The sequence below is a fragment of the Osmerus eperlanus genome, chromosome 8, assembly GCF_963692335.1.
Source record: "Osmerus eperlanus chromosome 8, fOsmEpe2.1, whole genome shotgun sequence".
Classification (NCBI taxonomy): Eukaryota; Metazoa; Chordata; class Actinopteri; order Osmeriformes; family Osmeridae; genus Osmerus; species Osmerus eperlanus.
In genome coordinates, this window is record NC_085025.1 from 3351647 (window position 1) to 3376938 (window position 25292).

Consider the following 25292-nt stretch of genomic DNA (forward strand, 5'->3'; position numbering starts at 1 on the left):
ATATAGGCTATGTCTTATATGTCCAATGCCATATAAAACGATCTATATATATATATATATAAAGCCTAGGCGTACTATGTTTTGTGTTTTTTTTTATAAATCTAATGATCAATATTGTAAAATAATAGTTACTATGTTAATAAATATACTGAGTTTTTACCAGACAGCAATGACAACAGTTCGATTCACATGCATTTATAAGAGCTTCTTTCAGTTTGCTGTCCTTGTGGGAGTGCGCGCGCTCGCGCCTGCTATTTACAAATGTGTGTACGCATATTATGTGGGCCTATACCCACCCACGAACGAAATGATTCACATAATACTTTTGTTTTGATTCTGAGTATTGCTGTGGAAAACAATGTACTCATCCCTATGTTGGTCTTGCACAGTATGCCATGGACCCTAGATGCTCAAATGTAAACAAACTTCCTCTTATGCGCACGTGGCTCGCCGATTGACACGATCTCAAAGTCCTCAGTGCATTGGTAGGCTACAGAAATAATGTGACTGCACTGTGATCCCCCCCTCCCCTCTAGTCTACCTAGTTTCACCTAGAGTGTCTTGGACTTGTGTTTTAAATGTACATAATAACAGATTAGTTTCTGTCTAATCCAGTCGTCAGGACAACCGTTTAGTCTAATTGTGGGAGTTCTCATAATCCAGGCCACGGTCGCGGTATGGAAGGGATCAGAAGGCTGTTCCCCCCCTGCTACGTGACCTCGCGCATGTTCTCTCAGGGGTGTATTAAACTCGAGGAATGCTTAATTACGAAATAAAGTAAAGTTGACAATTTATAGAATTTATAGCAAATTGTCAGCCGCCAATAAGAGATATAACTGTTAAAAGAAGTAACTTGTGGCACTGCTCTTGGGCTGAGCAAAGCGGAAGAGGGCGAGCGAGCCTGCTTGCCTGCTGACAGGAGCGAGCGAGAAAGAAAGAGAAATGGCGCCTCAATGCTGTGCTCACTGAGGCAGTGTTTAATACAAATATATAGACATAACAACGGTAAAGACGAGTAGAAATCATGGTGAACACAAGAAAGAGCTCTCGGTTTGAGCCAAGTATTCCCTTTATTTCATCCAGGACCAGGTCGTCTGCCAGGAATCACCCGAACTCTGAGGAACATGTAAGAGCCGGGTTCTATTCTTTAGATAGTGCTAGGCTAGTTGGCTAGCTGGCCGTGTCCTCGGTTTGAGCTTTCTCGCGTTCAATATTCGTAAGAAACAAAATTTGCTGCATTTGACACCAACCAAATTAATTCGACAAATAATAAAGATATTGCATTCATTGTTGAAACAGCGTCTCACTTGCACTAGCTGCTTGGTACTGCTGACGGATTGGCCTGCTACCGAGCTAGCTGAATGCTTCAAGTTGAGTTCTCTTTGTGTTGTAGCTAGCTCAGCCGGTACCGGATGAAGGGGGTGAATTAGCATGCTACCGCGTTGTAGCTTTATTGTGTCACTAACCTGAAAAACATTATAAACACCGGAGTAAACATGGGCATATTCTGACATTTTACGTTATGACATTGGTCGTTAATTTATGTCATCATAATAAATTCGATATCCTAGTTGCAAGAAGATAGCTGTGGGGGAAGGGAGTCCTAACCCCCCACTTGGCTGTCTACAGTCCTTTATTTAGCCAGTTAGAAAGTTGAACTCGGTGAACTTTTTTGTTTATAGTGTTGTGAGTCGAGGGCTGTTGTTGACAGGGGCTATCTACGAGCTGTGTGTGTTTAGGAATTGGTGTGATCCTATGGAGGACATGGATAGTGCTAGCTACCTAACTTGGATAATAGTTTATCGCAAAGTACCGTTGACTAACTTATATTATTGACTGATAGTTAGCCGGCTAGGCTAGCTAGTAGAAGCTAACGAAAGCTATCAGTTGTCAATCACTATTCTGAACATGAACTAGCGGCAGCTAGTTAGACTATCAATTCACAACACCATACGAATGCAACAACTTCCAATGAAAGACACATATATTAAACTATCTCCTAACTTTAAAACACACTCAAACAAGAATAGTTTGAAGAACGTCTCAGCTGTTAGTGAAGGGTATATTGATATAATGAGAGGCCAACACAACTGTCACTGTGGTGTAATAGACAAAACTTGCTCTCTTGCCAGCCTAACTGTCAGTCAGAATAACCTCTATATATACAGTCATTTCTAATCTAAACCAACACAACATACTTGTTGTCGTATCAACAAAGAATTGTGACTGATGCAGACCATGTAGGACAAGGACACACTATCTGTCCTCCATGTTATTTAGTGGAGCTGTGAAGTCTAGCTCAGTGTCTTATATCATTCTCAGTTCACTGAGAACTTCAAGACTGAGTTGCCTTACACTTTTCCAAGAATAAGTTCTCTCTCTCTCCCTGGCTCTCTTTCTCTTTGTGTGTGGGTGTCTGTCTCTGTCTCTCTCTCTTTCTGTGTGTCTCTCCATCTGTGTGGGGTTTTTCTTGAGCACTGTACTTGTGTTTCCTCAGAAGGAGCCAGGCAGTGATGTGAGCAGTCCCTCAAGCCCCCGGATGTCCCCGCCCTCAAAACGAACACGCAGGCAGTCGATGCCCAGCTCCAGCGACACATCCCCTTCGCCACAGAGCAAGGGCCAGAGGGTGAGCTGGGACAGGCCCACCTACCGTACCAGGTAAGGGGGACCGGTGGCCTGTGATGGGTCGTGGGTTCAAGTCCAGAATCTCAGATGTGTGTCTGTCCGTGCCGTTGAGGGGTTACCCTAAGCCTTGTACAAAATCTGCTGAAATTCTCACATATCCTTCTTTCTTCCCCAGGTTATCCTCTCGTACTTTGCAGAACGGACACGGTCAGTTTCTCAGATTTCGTACTGTTGTTTCAGATGTTGGGTTTTAAGTGAGCCCTTGTCTGACCTGTGCCTTTTTTCTCTTGGTGCTCCTTCAGCCCATAAGAGTCAGAGGGAAGAGGAGGCTGGAGGGGGAGACCGCGCCCACATGAACGGCCACGTGGAGCTGCAGAGAAGCTGCCGAGTGAAGAAGAGCCGCTTCGAACACCTCAACCAGAGTCTGCTGTTCGACCAGCTCGTCAACAGGTACGCAGACACCACACACACACACCACACGCTCCACACGCTTGGCCTATACCTCGTGAGCAACGTTGTGAACCGGTTGTGTCACTGTGCGTCCGTGTCTCAGTACCGCCGAGGCCGTTCTGCAGGAGATGGACAACATCAGCAGCATCAGGCAGAGCCGAGAGGTGGAGAGACTCCGGATGTGGACCGACACAGAGGTGGTGAGTCTGGCACTGCACGCGTGCAAAGCCTTTAGCCATAACCCCCCCCCCCCCCCCCACACTCCAAGGGATTCCTACGACCATTTGATATGAAACGCTAGACCCCCTTCAGTCACGCGTCATGGATTAGAGACAGTGGGGCGCGATGGAAGACATGATTGTAGCTGCATCTGATGACCCGTTCCTTTAGGAAAATATGGACATGTATTCCCGGGTGAAGAGGAGGAAAGCGATGCGCAGGAACACCTTCAGCATGCAGACGCACCACAAAGTCCTGAGCAAGACGGATGAGGAAGAGGAGGAAGAGGAGGAGGGGACGGAAGGTCAGTCTTTTATGTTAGTTGTCGGTGAAGAAAGAGATCTATGTTTTATTTACGCTGGCATTAAGGTAACCTTCCTTACATTTGGTCTGGCGGCTCAAGAGTCCCACGAGGAGGAAGAGGAGGCGGAGGACGATGATGAGGATGACGAGGATGATGAAGGAGATGAAGCCGAGGAGGCTGGAGAGGGGGACGATCGGCCCTACAACCTGAGGCAGCGCAAGACAGTTCAGCGATACGAGGCGCCCCCTATTGGTAAACACAAAATCATCTTCCCAAACTCTGGATGTAACAACAAATTCCTAGATCTACAGAATTCATGAAATCACAGTCCTAAACCCCACTGGGATTTCTATTCAGAGCCAGTGAACAGGAAGCAGAGCAACCCGTCTGTGTTCGACACCCACAGATCACCTGCCAGAAGAAGCCATATAAGGTAAGACGGCGATCTTGGGAATCTTTTTCTGTAGAATCTACTGCGTGAGACGGGTGTTGTCAACACGCTGTGTTGACGGTGCTGTCGGCTCATTTCTGTCACAGAGTGAAGAAGCACGCCATCCATAGCAGCGACACCACCTCGTCTTCTGACGAAGAGAGGTTTGAGAGGAGAAAGAGCAAGAGCATGACCCGGGCCAGAAACAGGTGACATCTCACCTCCTTCTGACGCCTGACTGTCTGCCAGTCTCTTTCTCTCTGTCTCTCTCGCTCTGTCTCCCTGTCTGTCTCCCTGTCTGTCTCCCTGTCTGTCTCCCTGTCTGTCTCCCTGTCTGTCTCCCTGTCTGTCTCCCTGGCTGTCTCCCTGTCTGTCTCCCTGTCTGTCTCCCTGTCTGTCTCCCTGTCTGTCTCCCTGGCTGTCTCCCTGGCTGTCTCCCTGTCTGTCTCTCCCTCTTGTCTCTCCCTCTTGTCTCTCTCCTTGTCTCTCCCTCTTGTCTCTCTCCTTGTCTCTCTCTCTCTCTCTGTCTCTCTCTCTCTTGCTCTCTCTTTCAACCTGTAACCTGTGCTCTTCCTGCCTCTGCAGGTGTTTACCTGTGAACCTGCGGGCAGAGGATCTGGCTAGCGGGGTGCTGCGGGACAGGGCAAAGGTGGGTGCCAGCCTAGCAGACGTGGACCCCATGAACCTGGACAACTCGGTGAGGGCAAAGGGCCCAGACCCCGCCGTGCTTTCTCTCTCTCCAACAGGGCTGCTTCACACAAGCCACTCACAAACCAGATGGCCACTTTGTGTTTGTGTTGTAAGCTCACACGTTACTTCTCTCCCCAGGTGAAGTTTGACAGCGTGGGTGGCCTCAGTAACCACATCCAGTCTCTGAAAGAGATGGTGGTGTTCCCTCTGCTCTACCCAGAGGTCTTTGAGAAGTTCAAGATTCAGCCGCCAAGGTAAGTACTACATTTCTGTTCCAAGCACCATATGTTGTCTTATAGGCTATATTTGTGTGATAACCCCACATTTGACCCCTCACCCCCCTTCCTCCTCTCTTCCTGACTCTGCCCTGTAGAGGGTGTCTGTTCTATGGGCCCCCGGGAACAGGGAAGACACTGGTAGCGCGAGCACTGGCTAACGAATGCAGCCAGGGCGACAAGAAGGTGTCTTTCTTCATGAGGAAAGGAGCTGACTGCCTCAGCAAGTGGGTCGGCGAATCAGAGCGACAGCTGCGCCTTCTTTTTGACCAGGTTAGCCAATGAAAATACTCTGTTCCTGGGGGGGGGGGATTACTAGACTAGACACATCATCTTAAGTGTTGACTGTGTGAGAGGTTGTGACGGCTGCGTATCCTTCCTCTCTTAGGCGTATCTAATGAGACCCTCCATCATCTTCTTTGATGAGATCGATGGGCTGGCCCCAGTGCGTTCCAGCAGACAGGACCAAATCCACAGGTAAGGCAGAGGTCCCAGGTAGGGTGACTGCCCGTCCTGCTTTGCGATCCAATGCAAAGCGGGACGGGTGGTCACCCTAGGCCCGGGTGAGGGCCCGGATCCTCACACTACCGCACGGTTCATTAACTCACCCGAGCGCTCAGTGTTTTGTTTATTATAGCAAACATACAACCATACTAACCATAGGGGTGGGAATCGTTTGGTATCTCACAATGCGATTCAAATCGATTATTGGGATCACGAATCAATAAAAAATCTATTCGCGATTTTGAATCCCAAAAAATTAGAAAGAAATAAAAGAAATACGCAAAAAATAATAACAATAATCAATTTTTTACATTTCTGAATCGATGTGAATCACTAGAAGACTGAATCGCGATTCAAATGTGAATCGATTTCCCCCCCCACCCCTAACTAACCATGCCTGCTATTTCTCTCCAATTGGAACACGTGCTTGATCGTAACATGCTGTCGTACCTCCTCTCACCCCACCCGTCCGTCTCTCCCTAGTTCAATCGTGTCCACGCTGCTGGCCCTGATGGACGGGTTGGACAGTCGAGGAGAGATAGTGGTCATCGGTGCTACTAACAGACTTGACTCTATCGACCCTGCACTCAGGAGACCCGGGCGTTTTGACCGGGAGTTTCTGTTCAACCTGCCCGACAAAAAGGTGAGGGGAGGTGGGGTGGAGGTCACGCCGCCAGGCACCTCGGGGTCTGGCGGCCCAGAGGAACACGGGACAGGACCAGGCTGGAGGATGTGCTTACTGGGAGGGGGGGATGTCAGGCAGTTTTAATGGCCACAGGACATTTGCAGTTCTCGTCGTCGTGTTGTACGGGGGAGGACAACAGAAGCACCACAACAGCGTCACGGGGGGGGGGGGGGGGGGGGCACTTACTTCTAGTAATGTTGGGTTTTCTTGCGTGAGCCCCTCCCTTGGGCCTCCTCTACAGCATTCCATTTAGTGGGAGAGCAGAGCACATGTTCACACCCCCAGCTGGAGCCGTATTGAGAATAGGTGGTGTGCTTGTAGACACACAGCGGTTTCCCCCCTGTAAGGCATAAGTATCCACAGCCCTCCAGCTTATTAGTGAGGCTCTGGAGACCGTGCTTGTGTTTTTGGGCCTGTGGTGCGCATGTAGACAAGACAAACATTCACTGAACGACGGGAGTTTGTGGAAGATTCATTCCGAGTTCTGTGTATCGACCAAGAAGGTGTGTGTGTGCATGTGTGTGCGAGTGCGTGGGAGAATGATCCTTTAGTCCAGCAGTGCCCCACACGTTTCTCCTCCCGCAGAGTCGTGTCTAATTGGCTGCCTCCTGCAGTCCGTCCTCACAGTGAGATTGCGGGTAATCAAAGCCCGATCTCTGTGCCATCGTCGGTTCACCCCGGCAGCAGACCCCAGATAATCCAGGTCCAGAGTATTCACCCTCACTGTGGGGCGGGAGGGTTGCAGGCTCTAGTCCCACCCCAGCACTCGGATTCATTGATCAGCTGAATAGCTGAGTCGTGTGGTTCATCTCATTTCCCCCCCCCCCCCCCCCTCTGAGTTTCTAAATGTTCTCTCTATCGCTTCAGGCAAGAAAACAAATCCTAGACATCCACACGCGGGACTGGAACCCCAGACTGGCAGAGCCGTTTGTAGAGGAGCTGGCAGAGAAATGTGTCGGTAAGACGTGACAGATGGAAGGATATCCGTTTACCTTTCCAGTTGTGGGGGGTGGGCGGTGGTGGTGTTACCACACCTGGAGGTGTAGATATCACCAGGGTTCACCAGTCATCAGGCATCCATGTCTGTTCTGAGCGTGATAACCACCCGAAGCCCTTGGTCTCCCCAGGATACTGCGGAGCAGACATCAAAGCACTTTGCACGGAGGCGGCGCTGGCTTCGCTGCGACGCCGCTACCCCCAGATCTACGGCAGCAGCGTCAAGCTGCAGCTGGACGTGTCCTCCATCGTCCTGGGCCCTCAGGACTTCAGCAGGGCCCTGAGGGCCATCATCCCTGCCTCCCAGAGGGCCCTGGCCCCCCCGGGCCGGGCTCTGAGCCCTGCCCTGAGGCCCCTGCTGGCCGGGGCCCTGGCTGATATCCTGGGGTCCCTGTTCCGCGTCTTCCCCCATGCCGAGCAACGAGACAGAGACGACTCGCACGGTAAACCTGGGCCTGGCCGGGTCTCTTCTTCCTGGTCCCCCCTGCATCCACTAGTCTGTCCTCGATCCTCCGTCTCTCCTCTCACTGACCAGGGCTGAGAGACAGGATGCAGGGCCTGACGGCTCGCTCTGCGCCTCAGTCTGACGCTGAGCGACAGGATGCAGGGCCTAACCACAGTCCTCCATCACTCTAACCCTCTCTGTCCTCTTTAAGAGAGGCTGTGTTTGGAGACTTGTGCCACTCTGCCCTCAGGCTCTCTAGTAGAGCGTGGAGCTAGGCGAGGTCGCTGCGGAGCGATGGCGTGAACATGCCACCGCTCTGCAGCACTGAGCTAATTCTACTCACGTTTATGAAGTTTGGTACATTAGCTGTGGAACGGCTCATGGCCAGTGGGACATTTCTTAGGGGAATTCTATCTCATTTGCTACTTAATGACTTTAATTTACCACCCTGGCAAATCTCTCTAATAGCCAGCCTATGACATTTCCCTCTAAGTCATTATTTTATCTATTTTTGGGGGGGCAATTTCACCTCTATGGGTAGTTATAAAATAATTTAATTGGGAGGACTTAGTTTGTTACCTGGGATTGAGAAAGTTGTTTTTGTTGCTGCAAAGACACACACACACCCCCACCCCCCTAACTTGTGTTCCCTCTCCTGACTCCAGTAGATAATCAGCTGCTAGAGGAGGAGTTGTACAGCGACGAGGACAATGAGGAAGGAACCAGCTCCATCTACGACTTCCACCCAGGATCCCCACAGAGACCCTCCCCTTCCACAGCATCTCACAGACCCTTCCTTCACTTCAGCACGTGAGTCTGCACTCCACCCAGGAACCCTAACACCTCCAGGCCTCTCCTCCACACACACACACACACACACACACACACACACACACACACACACACACACACACACACACCCAGACAGAAATCAGCATCTTTGTAATCCAGATGAATTAGATTCTGTTGTCACTCAGTGCTGGTCAAAACCAGTATTGTTATATTCCTGAACCCTGAAGGCCTAATAACTGTTACAGCGTGGAGCTCTACGCAGTCCTCGCTCTGTTGCGTCAGTGCCATCTTGTGGGCAGAGCGGTGGAGTGGAGTGACTCCGTAATGAAATCATTTATCAATGATCATTGAAGAGCTGTCATCAGTGTAGAAAAGAGATGATGAATGTTCCTGATCAAATCCACATTAACGTAAAAGGCTGCTTATCCGATTTTAAAATGAATTAGGCGCCAGAATGATAAAAGGGTACTGCGAAGTGACGGCCGTGTGTCATATTTATCCGACATCCTTCAGTAGGACATGACAGGATTGCGTCCCGATGTTTAAAATTGACCAATCGTTTTACAACCCATCATCATCATGTATGGGATGGATGGGAGATATGGACAGTGTGTGCAAGGCTGTGTGCAGTGAACCGCCAAGTAACTTCCATCCCTGCTGAAGCGAACCCTGTTGACTGACCTGTGTGTGTGTGTGTGTGTGTGTCTCCCAGGTCAGCCCTGCTCCAGCCCACGGCGTTCCGCCCCCGCCTGCTCCTTTCCGGGCCCCCAGGATCAGGCCAGACCTCTCACCTGGCCCCTGCCCTGCTGCACCACCTGGACAAGCTGTCTGTGCACTGCCTGGACCTGCCCACGCTCTACTCTGTCAGCGCTAAGACCCCCGAGGAGTCCTGCGCTCAGGTACAGCACACACACACACTCATAACCAGGCCCAAACGTAATACGCGGGCGCAGAATTCCGACGAAAACCCGCGGATTTTCAAGTAGAAGGCATTGGTCTGAGGCAAAATGTAAATAAACTTTTCAACTCATATTATGTCTCTATTATTAAAACGTTAGCCAAAAATGCTAAGAATTGAAAAAGAAGCACTTATCCACCAAAATGACAGTAAGAGTCTGTCAACATTCAATTGACCATATTCAGCGTCAAACTGTTGTGGAACATCTTCGGTCGCTCCGACATAAGAACAGGAAGGCTAGCGGAATTCCGCAGATTTTCAGTGACTAACCGCAGAAAATGTACAAAAATTCTGCGTATTACGTTTGCGCCTGCTCATAACACACACTCATAAAACACACTAACACTAGAGTGTGTTTTATGAGTGTGTGTTATGTGTGTACGTCATATTACGTGTCTGACAGGCACTGATACTTAGCCTTCCCAGCTGCCAGTGTGTGTTGTTGAAGTGCGTCTCTGTGTCCAGGTGTTCCGCGAGGCTCGTCGGAGCGTGCCCAGTGTGGTGTTCATGCCGCACATCTCTGATTGGTGGGAGGTGATCAGCGACACTGTGAAGAGCACCTTCCTCACCCTGCTCCAGGACGTGCCCTCCTTCACCCCCATCCTCATCCTCGCCACCGCAGAGTCCAGCTACACACAGCTACCAGAGGAGGTGAGGACACACACACACACATACTGAGAGTTCAGAGTTCGCTGTCACATCTCCCTTATTTGTTTATTTAGGGGTCAGGGAGTTGTGTGTGATCATGCTTTGAGGTGTGGGATTGGTGTGTGTGAGTGCTTGGAAGTGTGTTTGGTGTTGTGTGTGCAGGGTCGGTCCTTCCTACAGGCGACACAGGCAGCTGCCTAGGGCGGCATGAAGAGGAGGGAGGCATTTTCCCAAGTGCATCTATTAATTAACCCTCCCACTCTACCAGCAGAGGGTATGTGTGTGAGTGCGTGCTGGGAGGTGTGTGTGGGAGTGCTGGGAGGTGTGTGAGTGCGTGCTGGGAGGTGTGTGTGTGGGAGTGCTGGGAGGTGTGTGTGTGGGAGTGCTGGGAGGTGAGTGTGTGAGTGCTGGGAGGTGTGTGTGGGAGTGCTGGGAGGTGTGTGGGAGTGCTGGGAGGTGTGTGTGTGGGAGTGCTGGGAGGTGAGTGTGTGAGTGCTGGGAGGTGTGTGTGGGAGTGCTGGGAGGTGTGTGGGAGTGCTGGGAGGTGAGTGTGGGAGTGCTGGGAGGTGAGTGTGGGAGTGCTGGGAGGTGTGTGTGGGAGTGCTGGGAGGTGTGTGGGAGTGCTGGGAGGTGAGTGTGTGAGTGCTGGGAGGTGAGTGTGGGAGTGCTGGGAGGTGTGTGTGAGTGCTGGGAGGTGTGTGTGAGTGCTGGGAGGTGTGTGGGAGTGCTGGGAGGTGTGTGTGAGTGCTGGGAGGTGTGTGTGGGAGTGCTGGGAGGTGTGTGTGAGTGCTGGGAGGTGTGTGTGAGTGCTGGGAGGTGTGTGTGAGTGCTGGGAGGTGTGTGTGAGTGCTGGGAGGTGTGTGTGGGAGTGCTGGGAGGTGTGTGTGAGTGCTGGGAGGTGTGTGTGGGAGTGCTGGGAGGTGTGTGGGAGTGCTGGGAGGTGTGTGGGAGTGCTGGGAGGTGTGTGTGAGTGCTGTGTCTCTGATGGAGGCCCAGGTCCAGGGTGATGAAGGCCCAGGTCCAGGATGGCTGCTCCTGGGGAAAAGCTCTCCCCGCAGTCCCCTTCATTAGGACAGACAACACTGGAGGCCAGAGCAACAGACCGCTTTCTCTTGATCTCTCCCTCTTGTCTTGTGCTATGCTTTGAGGGGTAAACACACACACACACACACGGCATCTGCCACTTTGTAAAGCTTCCCTAATGCTCGGATCATCGTCGAGATGTTTCACCATATCTGAGCCGGCAATCTCAACACAGCAATATTAACTTGTGTGGTCAAGTGCGCTTCAAAGGGATTAACCATAAAAGGAAGCAGTCCCTTCATTTAAACCCTTCATCTTGACAGGTGGCCTGGCCTGGGCAGCTGACCAGTCACACCTGTTCTCTGTGAGAGCGCTTCTCTTATATGTGTTGTTATTCTGGACTACACTCTGGGATTGATGCACTGAATCCAACCCACATCTTTGGCTGACCTCAAACACACGGATGTTGCTTCTAAATGTATTGAAGATTGATTCCTTTTTGAACTGATCACAGACCCTTCACAGCATCTGCCCTTCTCTGCATTGACCCGGTTGTCTTCTACCATCCTTGGATGTACAGGAGGAGGTGGCATGATATTGATTGGACCTCACTGAGGTTGAGGTATAGGTGTGTTTCTGTCTGGTGGCTGTCGCTCGCTGTCCTGTCTGTGGAAACGTGTCGCAATCAAATATATTCTCTGCTCCGCTAGAGCAGCAGAATCAATGTGAGCATTAGGTGCGTGCTTGCTCTTTCTCACACACACACACACACACACACACACACGCACACACACACACACACACACACACACACACACACACAGAGAGCAGGGGGTAACACACTCACTCTGCCCAGGGGGGATTGCTCATGCACTCACACACGGCAAGGGGTCCTCCATGTCTCTGTGGAGACTCGGGTCGATGGCTTAACTTGATAATAAAACATTGAGCACTTAAATGCAGAGAGCCAAACTACTCAAACCTGGTTGGAAGTTGGAGGAGTTAGGAGAGTGCTGGAGAGTTGTGAGATGGGAACAGCCTCCAGGAGGTGTGTGCAGGAGAGGCACGTCAGCCAGTGGAGTGGAGGGTCTGGGCTAGAATGCAGAGGTTGCAACATTCAGAGAGAAACTACATTTGCAGAGAGAAACTACATTTGCAGAGCAAATGAGCCGTTTGTTGAATTTGTAGAGGTTTTAACATTAGCAGAGCTTCTGAAAGCTGCACCAGTACAGGACCTGCAAGAAAGCCCCCAGTGAGTGTGCTTGTACCCATTAGGATGAGGTGGAATAAATGAGACTGAAGTAGTGGTTTTCTTTTTTTGGGTGGGGCAGAATGTAGGTTTGAGTCTGCAGACAGTGCGGCCAGGCTGTTAAATAGACACTCAAAACTGGTCACTTCCATTGTGTTGCTAAGAAGTAAAGAAGCTTTTCTTGGCGGTGATGAGAGCTTCCAGAGATGGAGGCTTAGTTTATCCTCCCCCCCCCCTCCCCCACCCCCCCGGTGGGCTAGCCTATGGTCTGGAACATTCTATTTAAATGGGTGTTGTGTCATCCTGGCATCAGCGCTGGTGGCAGATGTCTTCTCAGCACCCAGAAAGGAAGGGGTGGTCCTTCTGCCAAAATCACAGATCCCCAGAAACGCTCCCCCCCCCTTCTTTCCCCTCCCCCCCCTCCTCCCCTCCTCCATCCCAGATCCGATTGAAGAACTACAGACACAGACGATAGATGGAAGAAGGGGGGGGGGGGGGGGGGAGCGGAATGTTCCAGGTGGTTCCAGCTGTCGTTCTCCCCTGCACACGTCAGGGATTTGTGCCCGTGAAAACAGCATCTGTGCCGGGCTGTGGGTGGGCTGTGGGTGGAAGGCTGTGGAAGCATTGGGTGGCGAGAGATCTGTAAGGGCCTCTGAACCTGCTCCCAACCTGTTGTGAGCAGGGCTCCAGAGCCAGGGTGGTCAGAACCTCTGCCAGGACCTTCTGCCAGGACCCCCTCCGTGGAGCCACACCCTCTGCTACCGGGACACATGCTACATCTCCACCTTTGCCAGCTCAGCAGGCGTGGGATTAGTTGGATGAAAACAGCTCTGTGTGACTTAAACCTTTGGGTGGCTTCAAAAAAGAGTCCATATTCAAACTGATTAAACCCCTATGACTGGTCACTTGCCATTTCTACACTGATGAGAAGGGCCAGACTGATGCAGTGTGCAAGGAGCTGCTGAGTCGATAGAACCTCTCTCCTGTCAGTTGGCATTGCATGTTATCTTGTCAACAAAGGCAATGTCAACCTGCACGGACGCGTCAGTCTCTCTGTCTGAGTTTGTGAGAGTGTGAAATGAACAGTGATTTTGGAGCTCAGATAGGCTTGAAGGCACTCTGTATTCACACTGACATGATTTAGGATGGATTTTAGGTAATTGGCCACTTTCAAGGGCAGATTAAAGATTCAATTCAATTGAGCAATAACTCCAGCTCTCACCAGCAGCCTACTGAATCTGCTCCTCAAACAGGGACACTTAACTTTTTCCACTTGTTTATTGATCCATCTGGCCTTCTTTCAGTCTTACTTTTGTGTTACCTTCACCTCCTGAGAGGTTCTGGGCATTCTGAACTGGTAGGAGATGGCACAATGAAGAGAGGGAGGATTTTATTGTGATGTTTCTAGTCCCCTACCGACTAGTGGATTTGTTATTCCACTAGTCGGGGGAGAGAATCGATGTGAGAGACAGATGGGAGGAGTGGGGCGCTAGGTCAGCAGCCGGATGCCGTCTCTCAGGGCCAATCTGGGGCTAGGCTTGTGAGGTTGACCTCTGACCCCTGCCCCCCGGCTGCTCCTCCAACCGCCAAGCACACCTGGAGAGATGCTGATGCTGCTGCAAGCACAGCCGGGTCAGTGATGCACAACCACAGACGGATGAAGGCTATTTTCTTCTTTTCCTAATGGAACGGATGAAGTAAAGAAAAAAGAAAAAACGACATTCTCAGTGAATCTCTCACACGTGGCTGTGTGGCGGTCAGGGTACCAGTTCCCATCAAAGGAAGGAGCAGGTGTTCTGTTGGATGAACGAGTCGTCACTGTGACCCTGCTGGAGGGGCCGTGGAACCCTCTGAGGCCCGTTAATAATTGTCAGTGCTGTTGTATTTTTACCACAATGTCAAGGCCTCGCCATGCCGCTGCCGCTGGTTGTGTGTGAGGGCTGGTGCCCGTCGTCACCAACACAGCCTCTTTCCATTTGATTCCTCTGCAGCGTCAGATATCACACCTCATCAATACTGCAGGCCTACAAACAGCCCTTCTGATGTGGAGGCACACATACACACACCAGAACACGCAAACGCACAAAAACAGTAAACGCACAGCATTTCATTGTACACCGCAGGAATCCTACTTCGCCTTCTCTTGTGTTTAACCCTCGTGCTGCCTTCGGGTCACATGACCCAAAGGTTCATAACGAACCATCGTTGTGTTTACCCAATTTTACCCAATACAAAAACAAATTAAAATAATTTTCTTTTAACCTTTGCAATGTGGGGGGTCTGAGACAGCCCAACGGTTAAAAGAAAATGCTTCACTTTGTCTTTGTATGCGGTAAATCTGTCGCAATACGACGGTGGGTCACAATGACTGATGGGTCAGAATGACCCGAAGATAACACAAGGGTTAAACTCCAGGCTAGAGACAGAGAGATTAGCAGTCAAACCAGGACAAGGCTAAACAAACAGAATAATACATATTAAAAAACCCTAACCCTTGCAGAACCTTGTTGCAAGGGTGCTTGTCTGTTCAGCACTAGAGACTGGACTCAGACTTATTCAAGCCATGGCAGTGCCTCGCAAAGCCCTTTCTTCATGTTTGGTAGACAGACATAGGTGGGGAGGATGGAGGCTTTGGAAGGACTGTTGCAGACATACCTTCTTTAAGTTAGCAGACCAGAATGAACTGCTCCCCATGAGTCCAGCTGTAGCACACACACACATATGGACAAGCTGGTGCAGGGTCGATATCAAAACTCCATTGATTCGCTTCATGGCACAGTACTTGGTTTCTTTCCACTTATCCCTCATATGAAATTCAGCATTTTTCACTGTCAGAATATTGATATTGGGTTTGTCTTGGCTTTCCATAAATATAATGGGAGCTGCGTGTTGAATCCTCCAAGGTTATTTTTTTTGGTATATATTTTTTATACGGTGAAAAGAAATAACAAAACAAACTATCCACGGAAGATAGTTTTGTTTTGTTTTCTCTTCCACCCCCCATCTATCAGATGGTCACTATTGACAGTGAGTCAATGTTTACTGCCTCTCATGATGTTGTTGTTGTTGTTGTTGTTCAGGTGAGGAGTATGTTCCAGCAGAGCTACGGAGAGGTGGTGAGTCTGTCTCCCCCAGGACAGGAGGACAGGAGGAGGTTCTTCTCTGAGCTGCTGTTGGACCAGGCTTCCAGAGCGCCGCCCCGCAGGAGAAGCCCAGGTACTGCACAGCAACACCAGCAGGCTGGCCCTCTAACGAGCACACAGCAAACACACTCTGACAACCACACAACAAACACCCTAATAAGCAGGCTACACGCTTACACACTGCACCAACACACACACACACTCTTGTCTCCGTAGCTGATGGTTTTGATATAGTGTGAAGCCTAGAGGGCAGTATTGCCTGATGGTTTTGATAGTGTGAAGCCTAGAGGGCAGCATTGCCTGATGGTTGTCCTGATCATCCTCCTGGAATAGCGCTGTAGTGTTTTTTAACCTGACCCTGTCAGCTGCAAGCAGGGAATTTTTCCATAATTTCTCTCTTCTGAATCTAGTTACGTGAACTTTCACTTTAGTGGTTAGATTTCCCTTTTCTCTGAAGGACAGGATTACCAAAGGAACCTTTTCGACATGCTTGAGGATTAGGACAGCAAGTCTGTAGCTAGCCGTCAGTCTTTCTCCTCCCTGCAGCCTTCCTCCCCCATACATCCCCTGCTTCTCTCTCTCTCCTTCAGCCACCCTCTGCTACTCTCCCCCTCATCCCATCACCCCTCACTCATCCCCTCATCCCACCACCCCTCACTTATCCCCTCATCCCACCACCCCTGCCTCTCTCCCTCACTCTCTCCCCCTCATCCCACCACCCCTGCCTCTCTCCCTCACTCATCCCCTCATCCCACCACCCCTGCCTCTCTCCCTCACTCATCCCCTCATCCCACCACCCCTGCCTCTCTCCCTCACTCATCCCCTCATCCCACCACCCCTGCCTCTCTCCCTCACTCATCCCCTCATCCCACCACCCCTGCCTCTCTCCCTCACTCATCCCCTCATCCCACCACCCCTGCCTCTCTCCCTCACTCATCCCCTCATCCCACCACCCCTGCCTCTCCCTCACTCTCTCCCCCTCATCCCACCACCCCTGCCTCTCTCCCTCACTCTCTCCCCCTCATCCCACGACCCCTGCCTCTCTCCCTCACTCTCTCCCCCTCATCCCACCACCCCTGCCTCTCTCTCTCCCTCATCTCCTCTGCTTCTCTCTCTTCCTCCATTTACACTCCACTCCCCCCCCCCCCCCCATGGACACCCATCAACCCCCCCCCTCCCGCCCCCCCCTGTGCTCTGAGTCCCAGCTCAGCGTGAGGGAGCTGTCTGCCAGGGCCCTGGCAGCAGAGGCCTTTCAAATGGAAATCCCTCCCAAAGCCCCGATCCAGGAATCCTTCTTGATGCGAGGCAGGGGTCCCTGGTACCCCCGCTCCACACTCTTCAGGGGTCCCTGGTACCCCCACTCCACACTCTTCAGGGGTCCCACTGAATAAAACAGCAGCCCCATCTTCCAACAGGAGGCCGGAGGGAACTGGACGCTAGCTAGCTGCTGAATTAGCTCTCAGCCATTAGCTCTAATTAGACTCACGGCTCCCATGACTGGTAGCCAGCTATTACACAGCACAGTGGCCATTGTGAATGTGGATCTGAGGCTAGCCGTGTTGGCAGGCGCCTGGAGGCAGGGCTTGGTGGCTGGGGGATAGAGAAGAGGAAGCTGGAGGATAGGTTGGATGTTGATAAGTACTGGATATTATTCTTGCATGGAGTTGAGGCTACCCTCTGTGGGCTTCTGTCTTTTCACAATAAGGATGGAGACGGTTATTGATGGTGGGGGTGTTTATCAGGAGGCAGCAGAGGTGTGCTGTCGGAGAGATCCTAGCCGGCCCATCGCCACGCTAGTCCTGTGATGTTAAGAGGTGTTGACTGTTCGCTAGGCTCTATTGACAACCTGCTGTGTGTGTGTGGATTCAAACACATGCACAGACTATGCTCTTTATCTCACCTAACGAACAAACTCCTATCTCTCGCCAAAGTTGTCGTTTTGTGTAGCTTAAGGGGCTGTGTGTGTGTGTTTGACCCCCACATGTTCCTGTACCCAGCAGGTGTGTGTGGAGAGGAGAGGCTGGCGGTGGCTGCGACCCCGGGGCCCAGGGTTCTGTCCCCGGAGGAGCAGAGCCGGCTGGCGGAGCAGGAGGAGAACACCCTCCGGGAGCTCCGCCTCTTCCTCAGGGACGTCACCAAGCGCCTCGCCACCGACAAGCGCTTCAACATCTTCAGCAAGCCGGTCGACATCGAGGAGGTAGGGAGAGAGAGGGGGAGACAACCGCACGCATATCGGAATTGGCATTCTCATCCTCGCTCGCCGCTGTCGGATTAGTTGGAGGTGGATGACTGGTTGTCAGGTGAATTGACTCTCTTCCTGATCCCCCCCCCTCCTCTTTGCATGTCAGGTGTCAGATTACTTGGAGGTGATTGGCCAGCCCATGGACTTGTCCGCTGTCATGTCCAAAATCGACACTCACAAGTACCTGACGGCCAAGGACTTCCTGTTTGACATCGACCTCATCGTCAGCAACGCGTTAGAGTACAATCCTGACAAGGACCCCAGCGGTGAGGACACACACGTGCGCACACACACTCTCAGGTTTATAACCCCTAAGTGTTTAGTGCTGTTGAACTTAGATGCATGATGTATGCTAGATATCGTAATTCACCATTTGATTGCCAATTAGGCGGAGGAGTTATGCAAGTTGACATACGTTATCATTTACGAAAAGATCTTCTAGGTGGTGTAATTATAGAAAAAAAAAATGTACATCTTCAACTTTAGATTCAAATTGAATTAAGTGGGGACTGTAGCTTCTATGACTTTTCCTTGCTTCTTCTTCAGCAAAGTTGCCTGCTCGTTACAATGTACCTGTTAGCTTCACCTGGACTTGCAACAGCAGATGATGATGATGACACTGCCTACACACTGTCAGGATTGATGCTTCTGCTTACACACATCTGTCAATCTATTATCATTCATATTTAAAAAGCCTGTGTACATGGGGAATGGAATGTGTGAGAGCGTGTGTGTGTGTGTACTGGTCTGCTCATTCAAACCATGAATAATTCACCGTGCGCAGAAACCATGTAAATAAGAAGAGAAGTTCAGGGGCGCAGGAATCAAAACAGAAGCTAATTTCACTCAGAATTGAATAACTTTACATTACATTTAGTCATTTTTAGCAGACGCTCTTATCCAGAGCGACTTACAGTAAGTACAGGGACATTCCCCCCGAGGCAAGTAGGGTGAAGTGCCTTGCCCAAGGACACAACGTCAGTTGGCATGACCAGGAATCGAACTGGCAACCTTCGGATTACTAGCCCGATTCCCTCACCGCTCAGCCATCTGACTCCCAACTTTGCCTCCTGCGCTTGTTGAAAGCGGTATTGTTGCCCCACTTCAGACCGTTCAATTAAAAAGGAATTTTCTTTCTCAGTGTGCTGCTCTCGCACTCTCTCCAGGACTAACCTGATGCACCTCTAAAGAGAGACTTCACAGAGATGCCTTTTGACAGCCGGCACAAATGAATAACAGTATATATGTGTTTGCAGGCAGAGGCCTGGGTCATTTGTATGAATGCAGGGTCTGCAAATGACGCTCCAAAGGGGAGAAATGCAATTAGCCGGTGTAATAAGGAAGGCTAGCACGGCCCGCGTTCCTCCAGCCGTCCCTGCGTGTCGAGGTCCTTCGCCATTACCTCTGACGGAGAGTCCAAAGACTCTTTGAAGCACCCCTGATTCTCTCCTCTCCCTTCCTCTCCTCTCATCCCCCCAAAACTCCCTTCACTACGCGAGGAAAAAAACAGAGACAAATCTCGACACCGTGCTACACTTTGTCAACCACACTCCACGATCTCCTCTCCGCCGCACCGGAGAGAGACGAGGAAAGGTCCGGAACACGTCTAAACAGGGAGGGAACAAACGCCAGGCGCCCGGAGGGCCCCCAGTGTCCTTGCCTGCTCTCAGAGGAGGTGAGACAGGGAGGAGGACGACTCTGAACCCTGTCTACACACTGACCTGACCCATGTCCTCCTATCTCTCTCTCTGACAGACAGGCGCACACATGCCGTACACACACTCACACACACATTCACACGCACACACATTCACACCACCGTAATTAGGCCCGTCCTCCAATTAAGCATGGGAAGCTGGCAGATTGTGACCTGGCTGACCCCCTCAGGATGAGCCCTCTCTGTGCATGGTGTAATGAGACGGCCTGTTTACACTCACAGGTTTTCTGGAAGCGTCCTCCCCCCCCCCCCCCCCCCCCCTTGCTCTCCTCTCGATTCTCTCGTCTCCTCTATCAGCCTAGGCCCTGGTCTCCCCCCTTACTCTACCCCCCTCCTCCCTCTCTCTCTGCTCCTTTTCCCTCCTCTCTCTCTCCCCTCTCCCTCTTCGTCTTTCTCTCATCTCTTCTCAGTTGTTATTTCCCCCGATAAAGGCTCCAGGGAAAGAGGGGATTTAATGATGGTGTGAAAGAAAAGGGGTGTGTGTGTTCAGTTGTTATTGAAGGCAATTCCAACTCAGATAAGTACACCTATCCCTTTTCTCCCAGTAATGAAGAAATGGTGTGTAATGTGTCCAGTGGCTGAAAGGGCCCAGGCAATAGGCCGTCAGTTGGGATCTCACCAGCTCTAATAGATACCAGGAAGACTCTTTATCGTGACCATAAACGATCCCCCCCTCACACACTCGGACAGACACTCACGGCTACTAAAGGTGTCTTATTTTTCAGACATTTGGTTAATGTGTGTGTGTGTGTGTTCCGCCCCCAGACAAGATCATCCGACACAAGGCGTGCAGCCTGAAGGACACGGCGCACGCCATGCTGGCCTCAGAGCTGGACCATGAGTTCGACCGCATGTGTGAGGAGATTCAGGAGTCACGCAGGAAGAGGGGTGAGGACACACATACACACACAGTCATGCACATGTATACACCAGTGGCTGATCTAAGGGGTGGCAAGGGGGGGGCAGCTGCCACCCCAATAAAAAATACTGCCACCCCAATCTTTTTTTTTTTTTTTTTTTTTTTTTTTTTAATGCATTTAGCAGACGCTTTTATCCAAAGCGACTTCCAAGAGAGAGCTTTACAAAAGTGCATAGGTCACTGATCATAACAACGAGATAGCCCCAAACATTGCAGGTAGCCAAAACATGAAGCATACATTGTGAAAAAAAAGCCCAAAGGGAAGAACCATAAGAACATGTAGTGAAACAAGTTACAATTAAACAACATGAACCTCAATCTTCCCATGGAAAATATTATTTGTACATTACAGAACATTTCAATAAATAATATTAATGTTACTGTTTAATTTACACTACAATGTTATAGCCTAATCATTTACCATAGGGAGTACTGTACCCCCTACTTTGGGTTTTGATTCACCTCCAGGAGGCCACCCAACAACTTCCTTCTGCCACCCCATTGCCACCCCGAATGAAAATCTCTAGATCAGCCCCTGGTATACACACACACACACACACACATACACACACACACACATACACAAACAAAAGAAGAATGCAGATATAGGACCTTGTTCCAGTGTTTTCTAAAGTATCTTTGCCAAGATAACAATATGCCCTCAGCAGGCAGGCACGGTTGTGTGCGAGATGATTAGCTAACACGTACCAACACGCAAACAAGTACTGCACTCTCACAGGGAATAAACACATCCAGTACAGGTAGTCCAGTAATCAACACACACACTGCATCGTTTACACACAGCCATAGACGACTGTACACACGTAAACAAGCTGGTTACGCAGGCTGAACCCGGGCGTCTGGGCTGGTTAGAAGAGAAGCATCGTATGCAAACCCTCACACGCTCTGAAGCACATACTCAAACACATTAACATGGATGAGCACGTGGGTGGGGGCCCTGGGGGGGGGGGCCCTGGGTGGGGGCCCTGGGGGGGGGCCCTGGGTGGGGGCCCTGGCGGGGGCTTGGACAGAGGCTGATGGAGAGGAAGAGCCAGTGAGAACTAGAGAGCTTTTAAAGTCATCGTCCCATCCCCCATTTCCTTGTTCCTCACCATTTTAGTTCCGCTGCAGGGAGACACCGCAAAGCACTTTGTCTCTCTCTGTCTGTGTGTGTGGGGGGGGGGGGTGGGGGTGGGGGGGGGGGGAGACCTTGTAGTGGTCAGCCATTGTCTTCTCCTCTGCCGGTGGTTAGGAACTTTGCTGTTCATCGTGATTCGCTGGTTGCTTCCCCAAACCTCAGAGCCAGCTTTACCAGAACATGGTGAAGCCTGTCACCACAGGAACTCTAGCAGGAAGCTAGTCTCTCGTTAGACAGGAAGTCTTTCCCAGGGCCCAACCGGTGTGAGAGAAGTCAAGTGCCTGAAAGGGAATACTGCTGTGAATCTTTCATGCACCAGAGATGCTAAAGGTATCGTTTTTTGCTGTTAAAGCTGGCTGGTGTTTGGCGGTGTCAGCAAACCACATCTGGGTAAATGTCTGTGGTTGTTCCCAGGAGAAGGGAATGACTAGAGGGGGTGGATGGGGGGACGGAGGGGGTGGATGGGGGGACTGGAGAGAAATTTAGCAGGATGTGTTGAATATTGCTCAGAATCAAAATGTCTGCTCCCCAAGGACATGTTAGTGTACAGCTTGGCATTCATCCTTCTCTCTCAAGCAGCACTAAGATGCTTTTAGGAGTAACGGCTCTCACGCTCTCACTGCTCAGTGGTCAATCTCTCACTTCTGCTCTGTATTACATTGTCGATTTGTCTGCTTTCCGCGTCAATACAAGTAGGTCTGCCTGGCCTGTTTACACATCTGGTCTGTGTCACTCTCAACATACATTCTCACACGTTGCTGTACTGCTGCTGTGGTGTTGTGTGTGTGTTGTGTTGTGTGGTGGTAACCGATCTTTCTCTGGCGCCTGCAGACTTCCAGACACCGGCCCAGACGACTGTATCTTCCGGCGCCATGGCAACCAGGAAGCCCGTGGGAGAGGAGCATGCTGGGAGCAGCACTCAGGGCGAAGGAGCCGACAAGCACTGCAGCAGTGAGCACACACACACACACATATTCACACACAGACACACACGCACACACTGGTACTACATCTTCTTCATACCTAAATATGTGAAGTCAGTTTGGGAGGACCAGAAGCAGCTCTTTAAGACCATCCGGGGTGTGTGTGTGTGTCTTAAGTGCTGGGGGGCCTCAGTTCACCGCATGTAGAGCAGTCTGCTTAGCTGATTACAGTACTCTGCTGTCCTGCTGAGCAGCAGCCTCACTGCATTAGTACAGGGCACACACACACACACACACACACACACACACACGGTACAACATGCCGCAGAGCAGAGAGACGGTACACTAGGTCCACACGCCGTGTCCTCTCAGCAGCGGAGATGCCACGCCAGCCGGCTGCCTCATTAGAGGCGCGCGTCTCTCCCCGCCTCTCGGAGCGTGACCACGCCACGGAGCGATCGCCAGGCCCACCTGCTGCCCCCGGCCTGTGTGCCGGGGGCAGCAGGTGTGGGCAGGGAGCAGAGAGATGAGGTCGTTACCTGGATGTGACAGTGGCTGGGCAGGATGTGTGTAATTGGAGCCGATACCGAAGGTCTCTCGCCCCGGTGAGAGACGGCGGAGGCGCCGGGTGAGATAAGGTTTATCGGAATGACGGGAGACTTGCAGCGTGACTTCACAGCACGGTCAAGTTCATTATTTTTTTATCCGTGAGGCTGAAGAAACACTTACTGGATTCAACCAACCAGCTGATCGTTACAAGTGCTGTCTCAGTGCAGGTCTAGAACATCTCCTGTTGTGTCCTTGGGACTGGATAACCCACGGGCTCTGTGTCCCTGCCCTGCAGTAGCGGTCTGAACCACAGGGTGGCGCCTGTCTCCCAGGAGAGTGTCCTTAATAGGCCCCCTGCCGGGCGAGTGAGCCATCCCTTCTTACGTCGAACGCGGGCAAACTTGAGAGATGAGAGGCCCTCTTTGGCACCATAAATACTGTAAGAGGCTGTTTACTTCATGAACCTCCAGTTTACTGGGATTCATCTGGGCCAGGCTGGGCTAGGGAACTGTGGCCGTGTGCTAGCGAGGTGGAGATCTGGCTTTGCTGTACAGTGACTCCTATCTTAATAGAGCGGCAGGCTGTGACACAGCTTGGGCAGGGGATTGATACACAGCGTTTCTCCCCAAGTTGATATAGAGCAGGGTGAAAGCTTTCCATGTGGTATGGATGTAACCTCCAACAACCACACAGGGCTTCTCTTTAACCATAACTCTTTAACCATAAGATTCTATCTCTATTTCGGTTTCCTTCGTCTAAGTCGAGCGTGTCGCGATAACCAATTTATCCACCCGAGGGACTCCGGTTATCACAGGGTTACAGGACCTCATTCATTTCCCCCAGTAATTAATTATAGGCTTAGTCATTGGCAACCAATTCTTACCTGGAGCACCACAATAGGGTATCTGGAATGTCCAGTGAACTGACTACATAGGATTGACTGAGCTGAGGTCTGGGAGGGAACGCAGGCCTGTTCCCAGTAGGGGAGTGTGGCCGCTGCCTGGGGTGCCTAGTTCTCACTTTTGTTTACAGTCCCCTTGAACACTTCATCTAAGGTCAGGTGTGCGTATGCGTGTGTGTGTGTGTGTGTGTGCATGTTTTCCCCCTCGGTGATAAAGTTAGGATGTGAGCAGAGTCAGCAGATCCTAGATCTGCGCCAGAGGAAGGACACCAGTCTCCTGCTCTTATTGGCCACTCCACTTTCTGTGAGGCGTTATCTTTGCTCACCCACCTCCCCTCTCTCTCTCTATTTCTCTATCTCTCTCTCTCTCTATTTCTCTATCTCTCTCTCTCTCTATTTCTCTATCTCTCTCTCTCTCTATTTCTCTATCTCTCTCTCTCTCTATTTCTCTATCTCTCTCTCTCTCTATTTCTCTATCTCTCTCTCTCTATTTCTCTATCTCTCTCTCTCTATTTCTCTATCTCTCTCTCTCTATTTCTCTATCTCTCTCTCTCTCTATTTCTCTCTCTCTCTCTCTATTTCTCTCTCTCTCTCTATTTCTATATCTCTCTCTCTCTCTATTTCTCTATCTCTCTCTCTCTCTATTTCTATATCTCTCTCTCTATTTCTATATCTCTCTCTCTCTCTATTTCTCTATCTCTCTCTCTCTATTTCTCTATCTCTCTCTCTCTCTATTTCTCTATCTCTCTCTCTCTCTCTCTATTTCTCTATCTCTCTCTCTATTTCTCTATCTCTCTCTCTATTTCTCTATCTCTCTCTCTCCTCCTTCCTGGGCTTGCCTGGAGCCAGGGTCCAGGGTTGAGATCCAGAGATGGGGGAAGGTGAGGGGATGTGGAGGAGGGGAGCTGGAGAGGCTGGCAGCAGCAGATAGGGCCTCTTTACCCTTGCTCGGCCGCCCCTCTCCCCTTCATCGTTGTGGCTGGGTCAGGGTAGGAGCCAAAGAGAGAGTGGGGGGGGGGGGGGGGGGGGGGCAAAACAGATTGGCTCCTGTTACAGTTGCTTTTGTGCTAGGCCAAGGACCAGGGTTGCTTCTCAGGGCAGAGCCAAAGCAGTCTGGTTCACCTACAGTACCTTCCTTTCATCCATTATTCAATCCGTTTGGCTTGCTCACTGTTCTCTCTCTCTCTCTCATGTGAGGTTGAATGAGGCCCAGTGGTCTGTGAATGCCGTCATGTGACCACTACATCTCAATCCATCTACACGCAAAAGCTTTGTTGCATACAAGTGAAAGAAACTCAATGCCTTAGCACATGCTCAAAGCGAGCCATCTTCAGAGATGCACACTTTCTCACCTTGGCTGAACAAAAGTGTCTAGAAGGTTTACGTTGGACTATAAACCTTTTTATGGAGAAACGCATGCATGCATATGTCAGCAACCGGTGTTCTTCAGCTTGACATTTATCATTA

General features: G+C 50.8%; 1 protein-coding gene across 2 annotated transcripts in view; it reads left to right on the forward strand.

Moving 5' to 3' along the window:
- Window positions 1-707: 707 nt before the first annotated feature.
- atad2b (ATPase family AAA domain containing 2B) overlaps window positions 708-25292 on the forward strand; it is a 60242-nt gene continuing 35657 nt past the window's right edge. The window contains exons 1-24 of one of the 2 annotated variants that reach the window (XM_062467871.1): window positions 708-1126; window positions 2498-2658; window positions 2801-2832; window positions 2928-3075; window positions 3179-3275; window positions 3466-3598; window positions 3698-3850; window positions 3956-4031; window positions 4136-4237; window positions 4614-4725; window positions 4857-4972; window positions 5092-5266; window positions 5382-5470; window positions 5981-6140; window positions 7050-7140; window positions 7310-7621; window positions 8289-8433; window positions 9128-9314; window positions 9839-10024; window positions 15374-15509; window positions 17434-17633; window positions 17785-17944; window positions 20161-20283; window positions 22284-22403. In XM_062467871.1, coding sequence (XP_062323855.1) covers window positions 1025-1126; window positions 2498-2658; window positions 2801-2832; window positions 2928-3075; window positions 3179-3275; window positions 3466-3598; window positions 3698-3850; window positions 3956-4031; window positions 4136-4237; window positions 4614-4725; window positions 4857-4972; window positions 5092-5266; window positions 5382-5470; window positions 5981-6140; window positions 7050-7140; window positions 7310-7621; window positions 8289-8433; window positions 9128-9314; window positions 9839-10024; window positions 15374-15509; window positions 17434-17633; window positions 17785-17944; window positions 20161-20283; window positions 22284-22403 — 3316 coding nt within the window. In that variant the 5' untranslated portion in view covers window positions 708-1024. The remainder of the gene's footprint in view (window positions 1127-2497; window positions 2659-2800; window positions 2833-2927; window positions 3076-3178; window positions 3276-3465; window positions 3599-3697; window positions 3851-3955; window positions 4032-4135; window positions 4238-4613; window positions 4726-4856; window positions 4973-5091; window positions 5267-5381; window positions 5471-5980; window positions 6141-7049; window positions 7141-7309; window positions 7622-8288; window positions 8434-9127; window positions 9315-9838; window positions 10025-15373; window positions 15510-17433; window positions 17634-17784; window positions 17945-20160; window positions 20284-22283; window positions 22404-25292) is intronic. The other variant, XM_062467872.1, reaches the window with a different exon arrangement.